The sequence below is a fragment of the Pterocles gutturalis genome, unplaced genomic scaffold (genome assembly GCF_000699245.1).
Source record: "Pterocles gutturalis isolate BGI_N339 unplaced genomic scaffold, ASM69924v1 scaffold47653, whole genome shotgun sequence".
In the NCBI taxonomy this organism is placed as follows: Eukaryota; Metazoa; Chordata; class Aves; order Pterocliformes; family Pteroclidae; genus Pterocles; species Pterocles gutturalis.
This window is the reverse complement of record NW_010124743.1, coordinates 7990-23729: the sequence shown is the minus strand read 5'-3', so window position 1 is coordinate 23729 and position 15740 is coordinate 7990. Positions and strand designations below refer to the sequence as shown.

At 42.7% G+C, this 15740-nt stretch overlaps 1 protein-coding gene across 1 annotated transcript in view; it reads left to right on the top strand.

Moving 5' to 3' along the window:
- HPS3 (Hermansky-Pudlak syndrome 3) overlaps positions 1–14955 on the top strand; it is a gene marked incomplete at its 5' end in the record, with an annotated part of 15299 nt that extends 344 nt beyond the window's left edge. The window contains 16 exons of the mRNA XM_010078334.1: positions 1–142; positions 1441–1627; positions 3703–3788; positions 4387–4579; positions 4845–4926; positions 5600–5754; positions 6104–6212; positions 6407–6588; positions 6903–7080; positions 7719–7949; positions 9624–9809; positions 10936–11124; positions 11587–11694; positions 12013–12219; positions 13507–13597; positions 14750–14955. The exon at positions 1–142 is cut by the window's left edge and continues 344 nt beyond it. Of these exons, the coding sequence (XP_010076636.1) occupies positions 1–142; positions 1441–1627; positions 3703–3788; positions 4387–4579; positions 4845–4926; positions 5600–5754; positions 6104–6212; positions 6407–6588; positions 6903–7080; positions 7719–7949; positions 9624–9809; positions 10936–11124; positions 11587–11694; positions 12013–12219; positions 13507–13597; positions 14750–14877 (2454 nt within the window). The remainder of the gene's footprint in view (positions 143–1440; positions 1628–3702; positions 3789–4386; positions 4580–4844; positions 4927–5599; positions 5755–6103; positions 6213–6406; positions 6589–6902; positions 7081–7718; positions 7950–9623; positions 9810–10935; positions 11125–11586; positions 11695–12012; positions 12220–13506; positions 13598–14749) is intronic.
- Positions 14956–15740: the final 785 nt, after the last annotated feature.

Sequence of the window (15740 nt, the reverse complement as noted above, 5' to 3'; positions counted from 1 at the left end):
GTTGCATTTTGTGCAGGACATATCGCCATCACAACAGAGCTGGATGTTCTGATCCTGAAACTGGAACTGGACCAGCAAAGTGCGGACAGGACAGAGCAATGTGTGCATGGAGCTAACACAGTAGAAAAGCCCGTGGATGGAGGTAAGTACAGAAAATAATTTTTTTTAATTTAAATTTCCAATAATCTGCTGACTGGTTCCTGTTATTCTCAGAGCAGACTCAAACAAGGTTACTGCCTTTCAGAAAATATTTCCAGATCGTCACAGGACTGTCACCTGGATAGTCTAGTGCATGAAAAGTTGTTCAGCCTGCAGTTGGAGGTCACACTTAAAACAAACATGCCATCATTCTGCAGACACTTTCAGGACAGTGCAGCCTGTACAGACATCGAATTAGGTCCCTGTCTAGGTCTGCCACTGTAGGCCAGATCAAAGTGGTAGCAGTTCAGTGTGCTGTGTTCAGAAAATTTATTCCATCAGTGCCACTGCCCAAATAACTGTGTCTGTTGTAAGGGACAAGAGGGAGGCCAAGTGGAAGCAGCATCTCATGAACCTTGAAGTGTCCCATGCATACTGGCTTACACGTTTACGAATGCTGCTGTGGCGATGCATACGTACTCTTGTAGCTGTTCGTAGGCTCAGAGCCTGCATAAACAGGGTGTCAGCAAATTCTTCTTTTTCAGTCCTTTGTCTTAGTCAGGGGCTTGCCTTAGAATCCTAGGAATCACAGAAATGGATTTACTCAGTAGGTTTCGTTCCTGTGTATTGCAAGAAATAAATACATATGTGATCTATTCCTGCCTTTCCAAAATTACCAGATGAACACTAACAAACTGTAGGAAAATCCTTCATTTGTGATTGAAGAAACTTCAAAGAGAAAAGGTTGGTCTTTTAGGAGTGGAAACTGTACCTAGAAAAAATTTAAAGGTAAATAAGACTTGTCTGACAGGGAAAATATAAACTGGAATGTTCTTCATTGGGTGAAGATGGATTTTAAGTTGGATGATTAAGTCCTGCCTAGGTGTTTTTACTACTAAAAACTGAGTAGAAAAGATAAATTACTTTGAGTCCTGTTAGGAATTGCTCTCCAGAACTTAAATGAGTTTACGGTAACACAACTTTCTGTCATAGCTGCCTTTTCCTTGTTAAAACCTCTTGAACCAGATGACAGCCCTTCTTTTGACGGCTAGCCGTATGCAGCACAGGTTGCCTTGAACTTGGCCTACAATGAGCAGTTTAGCGTTTCTTTCGGAAATCTTGACTCTTAAATATTCGGACTGTTGGGGCTTAAATGAAGGATTGTTCTCATGTTCTGCCATAGCTGTTTTCAAAATCTCGTGGTCTGAGGAAGCCAAGCTGTAATTGGAGTGTTTAATTGATGTTGTGTCCGGTCATTTTCTTACTAGTTTGGACCATTAATACACCATTTTCATTGTTAAGGTGTGAACGATGAAGGCCCTTCAGCACATACTCTGCAGCTTGAATTAGATGAGTTTATTATCTGTCAGAAGCCAGTGGAGCTGCTTGGGGAAGAGAGTAAGCTGTGTGAGATACCCATCACGCTGGAGTCCACAGAGCTGCCTACAGAGGACACAAAGCGCTTCCAAGTGCGGTATCTGCTTTTCAGGTATTACAAGTGTATTTTCCCCTTTATGGGTTAATTTACTACAAGAAACCAAAATGAGCTGTGGCTCGTGTCTTGTTGAAAGAGAAATTATGGTATTTTGATTTGTGGGGTTTTATAAGGGTTTGGGGTTTTTTTGCACTGAGGAAATAATGTGATACCAAGGAAAGCCCATTTGTTAATGGAGTGTAATGTCTTCGTTGGAAGGGATCGTCTAGTCCAAGTGCCTGACCCCTTCAGGGTGACCTAATGTTAAAGCATGTTACTACGGGCATTGTCCGAGTGCCTCTTAAACACCGATAAGTGTGGGGCATCGACCAGCTCTGGGTGTTTGACCACCCTCTTGGGAAAGTCTCCCCGTATCCCGTCCAGCCCTCCCCTGGTGCAGCTTTGAGCCGTTCCCAGGCGTCCTGTCCCTGGACCCCAGGAGCAGAGCTCGCACCGCCCTCTCCACGTCCCCTCCCCGGGAAGCTGCAGAGAGAGATGCGGTTGCACCTCAGCCCCCTTCTCTCCAAACGAGACAAACCCCGAGTGCCCGGCTGCTTCTCCCAGGACGTGCCCTCCAGCCTGGCACCGCTGGGTTTCCATCTGAGGACTTTCACGTCCTCTCCAGTGGAGGGGCCCAGTCCTGAGCACAGTGCTCCGGGTGAGGTGGCGCCAGCACTGCGTCCAGCGGGATGGTCCCCTCTTTCAGCCAGCTGGTTCTGCAGTGTTTGGTGCCCCTGGGATGGGGTTTGCCCCCCTGGTGCCAGGGCACATGGCCGGCTGCTCCCCAGCCGCTCTGCTCCCAGGTCAGGCTGTGCCCAGCATTACCCCATCCTGGGTGCAGGATCCGGCACTTGGGCTTCTTCCATTTCATGCCGGTGATGGTTGCCCAGTGCTCCCATCTATGCAGATCCCTCTGCAAGGCTCTTGTCCCTCAGGAGAGTCAACAGTACCTTCCAGCTGGGGATCGTCAGCAAACCTGCTAACGGTGCATTCAGCTCCTGCATCCAGGTGATTGATGAAAATAATGTCTGCTTTTGTCACACGTCCTCATGTGCTGTGAAGAGCATGTGGGGCAGCTTCTCTTGTGATGTGTCGGAAGGGACGGTCTGCTCTCAGCACACAGGATGGAAGGAGCCTCTTGAGACCGTCTGGTCCAGTACCACCCCCCTTCTCAAGCAGGGTCAGATAGAACAGGTTTTCCAGGACCCTGCCTAGTCAGGTTTTGAAAACATCCACAGATGGGGACTCCACAACCTCTTTGGGCAACATGTTCCAGTGTCTGACCACCCACAGCTTTTATGCTTTAATGCTGAACCAGCAAATCCAAGTTTTACAGTCTTTATTCTGAAGCAGCTTATGTCAATTCTGTTACTGTTTAGAGAAGCCTACTTTAAAGGATTACACACGAGACTGATCAGCAGTCCTGTCTGTGTGACTTCAGCCAAGGTACTACCTTCTGTGTGTTTATTCTGCAGCTTCCATCAGCTCCAGCTGAAGAGATACTTATTTGAGTACCTGTAAAAAAAATATTCTCCCTTTATCCAGCTGGCAAAGGGAGTTTACAAAGTGTCTTAAGCACTAAGAAATTGTATTTTTATTTTGTTAGTGATCAAAGCCATTAAACTTTTCTCCAAAACTGAGGAAGAATTGATCTCACAGTCCAGCACTGAATTCCAAAGCAAAGCAGGAGAAAGGATGAAACCTAAGAGGACAGAAAAGTAGGGCTGGCGATGGTGCTGTGTTGCATGTAGCTCAGTTGACTGATAAGAAAGGAAAAAAAAAAAGGTTAAATTGAGGTTCAAATCAGTTGCAACATGTCTTCCAGTGATCCCAAACTTTGGCATGCATCTTGTAGACAAGCAAAGAAAGGATTTTTGGTTGCAAGAGTTCAAGATCGTTGTCTCTAGGTGTGCCACATGCTTCTTGGCATTGTCATGCTAATTGCATGAGCAGTAGCATCAGCACGTTGCTGATGAGAATTAAAACATCTGCCGTGCCTGTTGTAGCTGGTGGTGTTTACTCGTCTGAAGTAGCTCATAATAATTTCTCACTGAGGTCCCCATGCTGTTGTTTTACATTTTTGTTTCTAGGCGTTTTACACCTGACCAGTCGCCTTTTGGCTTTTGTGAAGACACGAAGCTGCACTCCGTTCAGCTGCTTCCCATGTACCAGACAGGTTTGTGGATGTGCACAGGTGCGTGATGGCCTGTGTCGCAGGAGACCCAGAAAGGAAGGAGCTGCTTTGTGTGTTCTGTTTTGTACACTGTTCCTGTATGATTTGTTTTTAAATTAAGGTCTTTCCTCCCTCTTCAACATTTAAACTGAGCTTCTACTAACAAAAACTTTTCTACAGTTCTGCATAAGCATTGAACTAAAATATCAATTCACCACACCAAAAGAGGAAGACTAAATCGGCTTTTATTGGTTCTCTGCTGCTTAATTTTACATCACAAAGCAGTCACTCTTCACACTGCATTAATAAAATTATCCTCAGTGCTATAAGATACTAGGCTGCCTCTTGTTAGTCAACAGTGGAAATCGGAGGAGTGAACCGGAATAGTCATTAAGATACAGGTTACCTTTCTGCCAGGCGTTAATTGACACTGCAAGGGGTGAATGCAGATGTTAGGGGTTTCCTCTCCACTAGCTGCTAACAAAACCCGTCCGCAGCCCGGGCAGGTGTGGTCGTATCCGTCAGGCATCAGGCTTGCAAAGAAGTTGCCAGGTTTTGATTTATGAGGTACGTAAAATGCCTTTCTTATTGCTACATCTAGGAAGTCCCGTGGCATCCCAGGAGGAAACTGAGAGCAAGAGAGAACTCCTGAGTCTCTTCTGCTTTTTCTCTTTGCCTCATGTTGGATACCTCTACTCTGTTGGGAAGTCAGTAGAACTGATCTCTACCTACCAATACTCGGAGAAGTCCGAGCAGGCAGTTCTCACTCCACAGTTCCTGCACGTCATTACCAGGTACCAGCTTTATGATTTTGCTGATAGTATTGCTGTTACCAGGTTTCTCTGTGCTGCTGCCTTTCCCTGCCCCCCCCGGTGCATCCTGTGCAGCCCCTGACACTGTCTGGGTAGCGTCTGGGATGGTGCAGCATCCCCTTCCACTTGGGCTTCGAGCCCCATTTCTGCAAAGGAGAAAGATCTGATTCTCTGTAGACTTCGCTGCTTCATTTCTGCAAGTCTTTGGTTTTTCCCTTCATCTTTGTGGTTTCTTCTTTCCCCCCAGCGAGAACCTGCAGTGTTTCACAGTGCGGTGCAGCGCCACAGCCGCGCGTGACGAGGATCCGTATATCGACACCACCATGAAGGTGTGCCTCGGCACCTCGCCAAAAGAATGGGGTGGTAGTATGGCACTGCGTTTCCTCGTGTTTCCTTCTGTAATCCTGTTAGTTTCTTTTGGCTGGACCGTAAAATAACATCCAAAAGTAATATTTTGCTTCAATCTATGGCATGTTGCATTTTTCCATTTTTAGTACGGTGTAGATGACGTGGTGAGTTTGACCTGAAAGGTGCATATTGAACAAATCAGGAATGTAACCCAGGGTGTGTAACGTAACAATAGGCAAGCAAGTATAATATTTCCATCTATAATTGCTTTTTATAAGAAACTGAAATAAAGACTTTTATAACCATATCAGGCAATCTTTTACAATAGTTCCAAATTCAAACTATTTGGGATTAAGCTTTCCATGTTAGGCATCTCCCTCAGGCTCCGTTATTTTGAGACACACAGCTAAAACTGTGTAGTTGGTTTCAAGAGTTAAATTATTATATTTTTTTACCCATTGTTAAATGATTTATGTCATAGTTTTATGAGTATTTTTATTCCTGCTTAAGTGAAGCACTCCAAGTTAGGAAAGCCAGTGAATGTTTCAGTGTCAGATCATTGGGCAAAGGTTACATTTTTTTCATTATTTTTTTAATTAAAAGACTCAAAGTACATGCTAACTGAAATTACAAAACAATCACTTGCCTCTGTAGGCTTGTCCACCTGTTGCACTGGATGTCTGCACATTAAGAATGCAGCTTTTTATAGGACCGAGAGCTATCTGTCACTTCAAAAACCATATCATTCTTTTGACTAAGGCGGACACAGAAGATATTACTGAAAGAAGAAAGCCTACAAGAAGGATGCTGTAAGGATTTGTGTCTTTTATGGAGAGGGTGTTTATAGCTCTGTGTACAGTACTGAATTTGTGGGTATTGAAGAGAGATTCCTCTGTAGAAAAACTGTTTGGAAGTAATTCCCTGATTAGTGCATGAGAATAGAAATCAAGCATTTATTTTTTTAATTTCTACTTTATTAAGTGACACAGAAGAAATTAGAGTAGGATCACAAATGCGTAAAACCAACAAAATTACTGAAGATTGTAAAAAACTTTCATAAGTAATGATAAAATAACATTCCTAAGAATGTGTGTGACTGTGAAGGCTGTATAGTGCTTATCTGGACACTGCCAACTCTACTCTTTTTCTTCTCCCTAGTTCCAGAAAGGCTGACAGCATCAAATCCAGAACAGATTCTGAGTCAGAGCCTGGTTGGAATTTATATATTATAAACACTGTGTCAACCATTCAGCTGTACAGAGAAATGGTACTTCTGTTGTTTGGTGACTAAAAATAAGTAGTTAATTAATCTCTGATGTGTGTAATTGCTGAATATAATGTAATGTATTTCTCATTAATAGCCCATAATCCTATTTCAAATGGCTGCTGCCCTCATTAGAATTGTTCCTATATATTCTGAATTTTTGCCAGCAGCCTAAGTGTATCTTGTGTCTGTTCTAGGTAGATTATAGTAGAACTTACGAAAATGTAAAAACTGAGAGTTGCATCCATCTTCTAAGTGAGGCTCACTTACTGGTCAGAGCAGCTCTAATGGACCCTGCTTTCCTGAAATCAGATGAGAAAGAAGAACTTCTGAGAGCATTCAGAGAAAGTTGTGCCTTCTTAGGAGACTGCTACAGCAGGTATGTTTCAGGTGTCAGAGTGGGCTTTTGTTTCCAATAACATAACCTTAAAATTAAAATGCATCGTTCTTTGCATCTATAATTAAATCTCTATGTTCTACGAAAACAGATTAATCTAGTCATCTTTTCAGCATCTGGTTGGTTTTATTGTCACTGAACGCGGAACGCAAAGTTATGTTGAGTATGAGCTATGTATCTGCAGATACTGATGTCTGCAGCTTTGCTATATTATTTTAGTTTTTGCACACAGTGATGGCAAAATTGTTGCCCTGAGTTGCTTTGTTCCTTTTTTCCTTCCCCTCTGTTGCCTTCAGGTTTGACACAAAGGATTACCATCTTGCTTTGCCATACTACAGAATGTCAGGTTTATCCATGACTGAAGTTTTAAAGAGACTGGTTTCAGAAGGTGATGAAACGCAGACGTATGAGAGAGGATTTATGTTTTACTTAACTCACTCTCTTAATGAAGACTTAAATGAAGAATTAAGTAAGGTAGAAACAAGTTTTTTTTTCCTTAATCTGTTGATTTAGTTCTGATTTTAAGAACTGTGTATCAAATTTTAACTAAATTCCCTTTGAGGATGCTGAGCTGCTTATTCAGTTTTACGGTTGTTCTTTTTCATGTAGTGGGTTTTTTTTTCCCCGTTTTTGTTGACAGAGTAGCAAGCAGCACCTGTGATGCTTCAGGCTGCTTTCAAGCAACATATTACGGGTGTGGCTATTGTGATGCGTATTGCTGATGTTCTGATTCCCACTTGCACACAGAGACACTTCTGTTTTAGGACAGCTCTGTCTCAAATTTCTTTCATCTCCCATTTGTGTAACAAAACAAACAGTGTTCTTTGAACATTGCCAAACTGTGCATGTTGGTAAAACCAGCTCACTGTGATGGTGGATGTTCTCGCACATGAGAATTTGGGTTAAATCACTGCCAGTTAGAGATCCTTTACCTTCACCAGTAGGGAGGAAAGAGGTAGGAAGGGCACTGTGGTTTGGTAGCTAAGCTGTACTTGTCTGTTTTGTAGAAAAACCAAAAAGAACACACCCCAAAAAACCTGCAATATTTTCATATGCCATAGAAGACTATATCTGGAATGGTCTAAACTGTCAAATGGCTTTTATTTTAATAGGAATCAGCAAATAAAGTTCTCCAAATATTCTATCTTGCGGACCCTGTGCAGCTGCCTCATATCCTCTGCAGCCCCTGCATGAGGAACATGTGTCCTTTGACAGCTGTGAAGTATCTTCAGAAAGTAGAAAAGATGATGCCATCAGTGGTCCTGACACTTGCTAAGGCTTTCATGGCTCTGAAGATAGGAAACCTGACGATGTATGAACAGGAGATGGACTCCTATAAGGAGGTAAAGTATGTTGAAAGCATGAGCTATTCACGCTTTGCAAAGCCCAAGTCAGTAGGTTTGGCTTGTAGTTATATTTTACAGTAAAATAAACTTTCAGTCGCTCCCCTTCCTCCTGATGTGCTGTATTGGCTCTGCTGACCATCTGCAGTAAGGGTAGGATTGCAGCTGGCAGACACTGGGACTGTGCTGTTCATCCTGCCCACGGCGGGGTCTTACCTTGGCAGAGCCCTACCAAGTAAGCAAAAGTTCTGAAGCTGTCAATTCTTGATGGATTAAACACTGTTTACGGAGCATAACAAGCTCTGCAGAGCCAGTGCTCTTCAGCAGCGTGGCAGGGTTGTACAGAAGCATTTTAGCACCCCTTCACTGTAATTAATAAGTGATATGCCCATGAAAACACCATTGGCATGCAAACAGCCCTCCTAACATTGCTCTTGAAGTAGAATGTCCATGGTACACACAAACTAAAGTTCCTGCATACCACTTCCCATCTTTCTTATGTGGAGTCAAAGCATTTAACCCGTAGTGAGATCAGATCAGAACCTACTTCAGTGCTATCAAAGTAAGAATTCCCCATCAATGGGGGAAGAGTGTTAGTGAAGCATTCCCTGCCACTGACGTTCACATGTGGTTCCAGGCTGAGACCAGTCTACAAATTCCTTCTTGTTCAGGTTGATCAGGACTGTTGCATATTCAGAGGTGACAGAGCTTGAAATACATTGGAGGTCTAAAAACCTTCACAATAAACTGCTGGCTGTTCCCAAGTTAGATGTTGTGCTTTGGTAGGAGGAGTGCTGGGTTTTTAGCAGTGACACCGAGCACCACCTGCTTTCTAACCCTGCAGCACTCCCCAGAGAAATGGCCGTGTTGTGAGCAAACACACATTCCACTGAACGGATGTTAGCTAGAGAACAGTGTGGCTGGGGTTGGGTGTTGGGTTTGGGGTTTTTTTCCCTTTTTAATCTGACCTATTAAAAATACTCTATTGCACCTCACCTTTAAAAAGCAATTTGTTGACAAGCAGAAAAAAGCAATGCTTTCAGAAAGATAAAGGAAGGGTTTGTATGCGTAGCAGGGTAGCAGGGTGAAATCTGAATTTTCTTCCTAGCTCTGCCTTACGTTTTCTGTGTAATTCATTTAATGTTCTTAGGCATAATTTCCCCACTGTCTTTAAAGTGGAAGTAGTATCTTGTGATGCCTTCCTTCAAAAGCACTCAGATACCCAGGAACAACTCACTCTTGCACATGGTGCAGCTCATTTTGGTCATTGTTTCAGGGTTTCAAATAAAAATCATACCTGGGCAAAGTCGTCTGCTGAAATTTAGCAAAGTAGTCTATTGGCATTTCAGCCAGTGATTTTCCAAAGCACCACGTGCACTGCATGTCTTGGATTTCGTGGTGAAATCTGTCTTAACGTGCGCAGTAACGCCAGATTCCAGCAGCGTGTTCCTCTCCGTGTCCAGGCGAATGGCCCGTTGCTCAGCGACGCCGCTCCAGCGCCTGGTTTGGAGCTCGGTCTCTGGAGAGCTGTTCTGTAAATTGTAGAAAGGATTTGTTTCCTTCCCCTGACTTTCCTTCATTTCCTCTGTCTAAACTTCACTGCCTAAGGAAATATGAGTTTCATTCTACGTGGATTGAATTGTTTTCCCGATGTATGTCTGGATGTGTTTGCAGGCAGCGCTGGTTTGTGGTTTCGTTGGACAACCAAAGCTCCTGAGACAGTGTGGGGAAGGAGCTGTGATTCCAACGGAGCTTGCTGTTCACCTGAAGGAGATGCAGCCGGGTTTACTGGTGGCTGCCACTGTGGCTTTACATGAGAACAGTAAAATGGAACTGGAAGAAGCAGAAATCTTTTTCAAGGTTGGTCCGTGATAAATTTTTTGCTTCTGTTTTTCTCTTAGCAGTGTTGTTACAGGTAAGCAAAGCAGCCTTCTCTGCTCCCTCACTCACATTTTCAGCATTTCTTCAGAAAGGGAGATGAGGGTTGGGGATAATCCAATCATGACAGATGATTACAGAGTCAGAAACTGGACCTTCTGAAAATAAATACTATTTAAATCAAAAAAAAAAATCCATGAAGTTGTTTTGACTCTGTCATCTGACAGGGCTATCTTTCCATGGCTTCCTAAGGCTACGGAAATTTAAGAGTTTAGATTAATCACTTCCATAAGCTCCTTTGAAGAAATCATTAGGATTGAAACATAACTTCTAAAAAATCAGACTTAAACATGAAGGTATATCATGTTCTGATGTTCTGTATAAACTTCTGAAAGACGACTGGGTCTCTGCAGCTTATGGGAAGAAAGATAAATAGAAAAGTTTTTCTGGTGTCACTGAAGTTTTCTTTGTTTAGATTGGGAATAGACAAAACTTTTTTTTCCCCTCTACAATGAATAGCGTTGTTTGGAATAGAACCGTGTATTCTCCCGTGGAGGTGTGTTGCGGTCTCACATCTGTTGCTGCAAAAGGCCTGTATTAGAAATACCAGGTCATGAAACTCGGAACAAGTGTTGTTTAAAGCCATGTGGAAAACAAATAAAAGTCCTTTTTGCTGACACACCAGACCTTGAAAGCATCTCCCTTGTGTGTTCCGCCATTATACCCAACCGAGCTGCGCAGCATCTCTCGTCATGGCCTTTAGATCCTTTCAAAGACACTTGCCTGGCTGTTGGCATCTCTGAAATCCTCCAGGTCAGCAGCCTGCAAACACTTCCTGACCGTGCGCTGACCCTTCTGGCAGGGGAGCAGATTTTGAAGAAGAAATCCTTGTTCGGATTGATTGCCTTAAAGTCGTTCAGTGAACTTTTTACTTCGCCAAGCACTGTATTGTGTAGAATCACATCCATTAGAAATACATCGAGACAGAAAAGGAACTAAAATCCTGGTTCTAGTGGAAGTGAAAGACTCTTCCTTCTGTCTCTTCCAACTTCTGCTAATGATTGCCAGTCAGTGCTAACCTGCTGTCTTGTGATGTTTTTGTTCTTAGATGCTGTGTGGTAACAGCAAAGACGCTGTTCCTCAGCTCTTGGTGGATTTCTGGGAGGCTCTTCTTGTAATGTGCTCTCAGGAAGAAATACTTCAGGAGCTTTTGTTGAGGGTTGCTTCTCAGTACGTTTGGAGAATATCAAGGAGGCAACTTCCTGAGACTAAGCCATTGAAAACAACAGAGGACCTGGTACGTATGCCACTCGGAGGAAGTTTTATGACTGTATAGTCCCTCCAAAATCTGTCCAAATACTGTCCTTAGTATTTTAATCTGGACAGTTTATCTCTTAAAAGAAGCAAGACTGAAAGCAGGTAAGGTAGCATGCAGTTCCCACATAGGTGTTGCTGGCTCTGGACAGAAATAAGGGCTAGAATGAAACGATGAGAGTTTGTCAGAATGTTTGTGGAGCGTTTGCAATTTTACAAAGCTGACTAAATAGGAAAAATGTGTAAATTATGAATTTTAAAGGATTTTGAATGGGAAATCTGAAATACTGAACTAAATAGAAGTTTCCTGTTTATTTATTACTAAGCTGCTATTCTAAATTATGCTATTTGAGAGTAAAATATTCTTCACCTGTGGTGGGTTTCACATGGAACGGTCACTAACACAAATATTTGTTTTATTGGAACTTGATTCTTTCTTGTATAGATAAACTCCTGTAATCATTTTGGGTTGATTTTCCCGTGGGTAACTTCCATAATGTCGGTGGAGTCTCCATCTGATAAAGATTACTGTGAAGATATCTCAAAACTACAGGTATGAAATCTTTGAATCTTTCTGCAAATGTTTGTGTATCTATGAACAACTTTCTCTAGTGGAGTCCCCTCCTCTGTCCCCCCTAAAAAGCCCATTGAAATGATGGAAAAAAAAATACTGAGGAGATAGATCAGTTACAATGATATTTACATTTGCAGTCCATTCTAAACTTCTTTTCTCAGTTTCCAATAACATCAAAGGAAATACTGTTTCAAAATCATTCTGATAAGTAAGGGCTTCTGTTCTAAAGTTATGGTTCGCATTTTTTTTGCAATGTTTGTCTTGAATCCAAACAATACTTTTTCTTCTTGCCTTCAGTCTCTTTTATGTGGTCAGTCAATCAGTATAGCCTCGGTTCTGCCTGTCCTGGAGCCTCTAGCAGAGGCTGGCAGCGTCGGCCTGGCTGTCCGTGTTCTCTGCAGCAGCCGTCTGGGCAAGCATGAGGAAGCCGTTGACCAGCTGCTCAGAAGGTGTCCGGACGTGGCTGTGCTGTACGCTCAGCACGAGCTGAAAGGTGACAGTCGGGTGAGCTGCTTTCATTAAAGTTCTTAGGTACTTCCCACCCCCCCCAACTGAAATGCTGTTGTGTGCAGAGGGACTCTGGATGGATCAGATAGCCCAGCTTTCAAAGTAATTTGCTGAGCTTGCTTTGAACATCTTCCTTGGCATTTAAATTCCATTTCTCAGTCCCCACTAATTTTAATGGAATGTGTTTTTCCCCAGTTTCTTCTGTGACTTCTTGTATTCATTCCATAAATTTAAAGCATAGTCTTTTCAGAGGTCAGAGTGTCTCAGAGAAAGGAGATCGATGTGTTCTTTTTCCACAGTAAATGAAAAACTGGCTGGTTTCTCACTGAGCAGTGTTCTGAATTGTTTGACAGTGTTCTGTAACATGAGCTTTCAATGATAAGAGATCATGGTCCTTCCAGTGAAATCACACTTAAATATGTTCTTCCAGTGTTCCAGTGGTATCTTCTGACCTTGTAACGTCAGAATCATACTGGTGCACTAGTGGAGAGAATATGTTCTTTGTGTCCCATTCTCCCCTTGGGCCTCTGTACGGTTTTATTTTTGGAACTGATTTTATTCCGGTGTTTCGGGAGTGCAGGAGTTTACTTCCATTGCCCATCACAGCTGCTCAGTTCATTGTACACGGTTTTGCCAGCCAGAGTCAGCAAAGGTGATCCTCTGCCAGATGGATGCACTGGAACTCTGTTCAAAACTAGAGTTGTGCTTCTTATTCCCAGCTGAAAATAGTTTATGTGAACAGTTGTAGAGCTGGCTGGGATATTGCAGTACTGAACCTGAACACAGATGGAAGAAAAGAGTTGCAACGTTTAAAAAAGAAGGAAATAAATCCCTTCTCTCTCCATTCTTGTCAACAAAATTATACACAAAACATAATTCACTACTGCAGCTGGGGGAAGTGGACAGCTGAGGTCAGGAGTTATCTAAGAGCTGCTTACAACTTTGCATGGTGCTGCTTGGAGGGAAAAACCTTAATTTTCTGACTGCACCAGTCTTGCTAATTATGTGATTTTTTTTCTCTTATAAACTTTTATCTGTAGAGGCACCAGGGGGCACTGTTTAAAAATTTTTGAGTATAAAAAATGACACTGAAAAACAGAAAATACAACCTGTACAAACCCACTGCATTGCAAAGCATTATGTAAATTAATTATTGGCTTCATCATAACCTACCTGCATTTGTACACATCTGAGCTTAGTTCAGTGTATTTTTAGCGGGTCTTTCATACTCTTAATTGCAGTCCTTGTTAATTTACCCTTTTGCTGTGGATTTTTGTGGCTTAGGCTGTGTGGTGGAACAAGCTGCTTCCTGAGCTTTGCACGAGAACCAGACTTTCTGGCAGTGACTGCCCTGTTCTTGTTTCATCACTGAAAGGTAAATGAGTTGACGGCAGCTCAACTCCAGGAGCATTTGTACGTCATCTGACATCCTAAATACTGTTCAGGCTAAGGATGACTGATGTGATAATTTGGAAGAAAAGGGAACCTTTTTGTACCGTGACAGCTAATACAGCTCAGCAGGCTTCCTAGTCTCCAGCACAGAGTTCTGCAATGTATAAAAATCACTGCATTCATTTTCTATTGGAACTAGTTAAATTGTGGGAATCGTATTGTTTCTATATAGGTAAGAATAGACACCATTAAAAAAACTTAATAGAACTAATAGATAGTAATTGGTTTGTGGTTTTTTGGGTTTTTGTTTTCTTGGCTAAGTGACTGTATGGTTCTAAGCAATGACAGCTAACAGGCTACTGTTGATAACCCCATGGGTGTGTGAACTGTGATTGGGTCATAGACTGGAAAACACACAGTGTGTTACTACTGGAAATCCAGAAACCAGCCCTGGTAGTTGATGTAGTCCTGTTGTTATGTGTTTGTAGAAGGTCAATAATATTTTGTATGGCTGAAGGGACCAGTGTCCTTGTATTGACAGAAGATTGAATAAAGCACGTGTATTTTAAAAAAAACTGCCAGTGTGATGCCTGAGGGCAGAAGAACAGCATCATGGAGCTGAGCTGTGCAGCACAGGTTGCTGTGCTCTGTCATAAAGTTTTAGTTTCTACTACTAGCGGTTTTGCTTCTGAAATGATGTTTTCATGCAGTAACTGTGCTGTAGTCACTTAAGAACAGAATGTTAAACAGTTTGGTATGAGAAGCTGGTTGCAAAACGTCCTATTTTACAGATAGTGCTGAGTTAGGGCACTAGTATAGATTTCTGGGGCTTAATTTCCATTTAATACAACACATGTGAAGTACTGGAACAGACTTCCATAAGCATCGGTGCTACATTTAGACTGGATGAGTCAAGACAGAGGTATGATTTTAACCTAAGACATAATTTCAGTTTACTTTTGAGATTTCCTACAGTTGCATTTGCTCCCACATGGGTGCGTCTCCACTTTCATTCCAGCTGCAATATTTAGATAATTTGATGACTTCAATTAGTAATCACATTGTAAATGTTTTTTCATTTCTTTGTTCTAAAATCAAAATACCTAAACAAGATTTTCTCCCGTGCTCTGAGCAGAAACCTTATCCATTGTTGCAATGGAACTGGAACTACGCGATTTCCTCAGTCTCCTGCCAGAGGACGGAACTGCAGCATTTTTCCTGCCCCATCTTCTTCACTGCAGCCAGAGGAAACTGATGACCTAAAACAATGAAAGTCTGCTGTGCACCCAAATACAAAGAGTGTGCTGGAATAAAAAAGTGAATGAAACAAACAGTAGAACTGCCGGTGAGGTACCACGGGACTCCCCTCACGTAAGTCTCCTTGTGTGTCAGTGGAAAGCTTTGACGACTGTGGATGACAGACGGCATCGGAGGCAGAGCGTCGGTGCTGACGGTAACGTGGTTACGCTCTGGCAAAGGTCAGCAACCAGAGTTTCGCTGGGTCGAACTGAAGGGGCGTTGGACTGGTAAAAACAGCTGCTCTGCGGGTCGGCAGGGTCACTTGTCTTCTCAACGAGGGTGGACTTACGGCCAGAGCAGCTGGAAAACACAGACTGTAGAGTGCAGTTGGACATACAGTGACCACCAGCGGTAGAGCAGGGAGTCAGTCAGGGAGCTGATCGCTGACCCAGGGAGGAGCGTAAGCGCAGACACATATGGACTGTGTGAGTACAAGTCAGCGCCTTGCTCTTCGAGCAGCATGGGGCCCCGCTTACGTCATTTTGCGACACAACCATTTTTTTTTGCTGGCAAAACCCGTCAGCTGCTCTGTCATCTTACTTACACACCCATGCACGTGTTACACTGAAAATATTTTCATTTAGTAATTCACAAAAAAAGGCCATAAATCAGAGAGAAACAGAAGCGTTCCCAAGGGCAGTGAAAGGTACAGACCACCCTTTGCTTGCTGGTTTCTGTTTTCTTTCTTCTCCTCTTTTACTCAGTCAGTAGACAAGTATTTGAAGTACTGCTAGGTCACAAATCCAACTGAAAACTGTTATTTTTTTCTAGTTTTTTAGTAAATATCTCAGGTACTTGCGCATGTATGTACTGATCTTTGTCTGTCT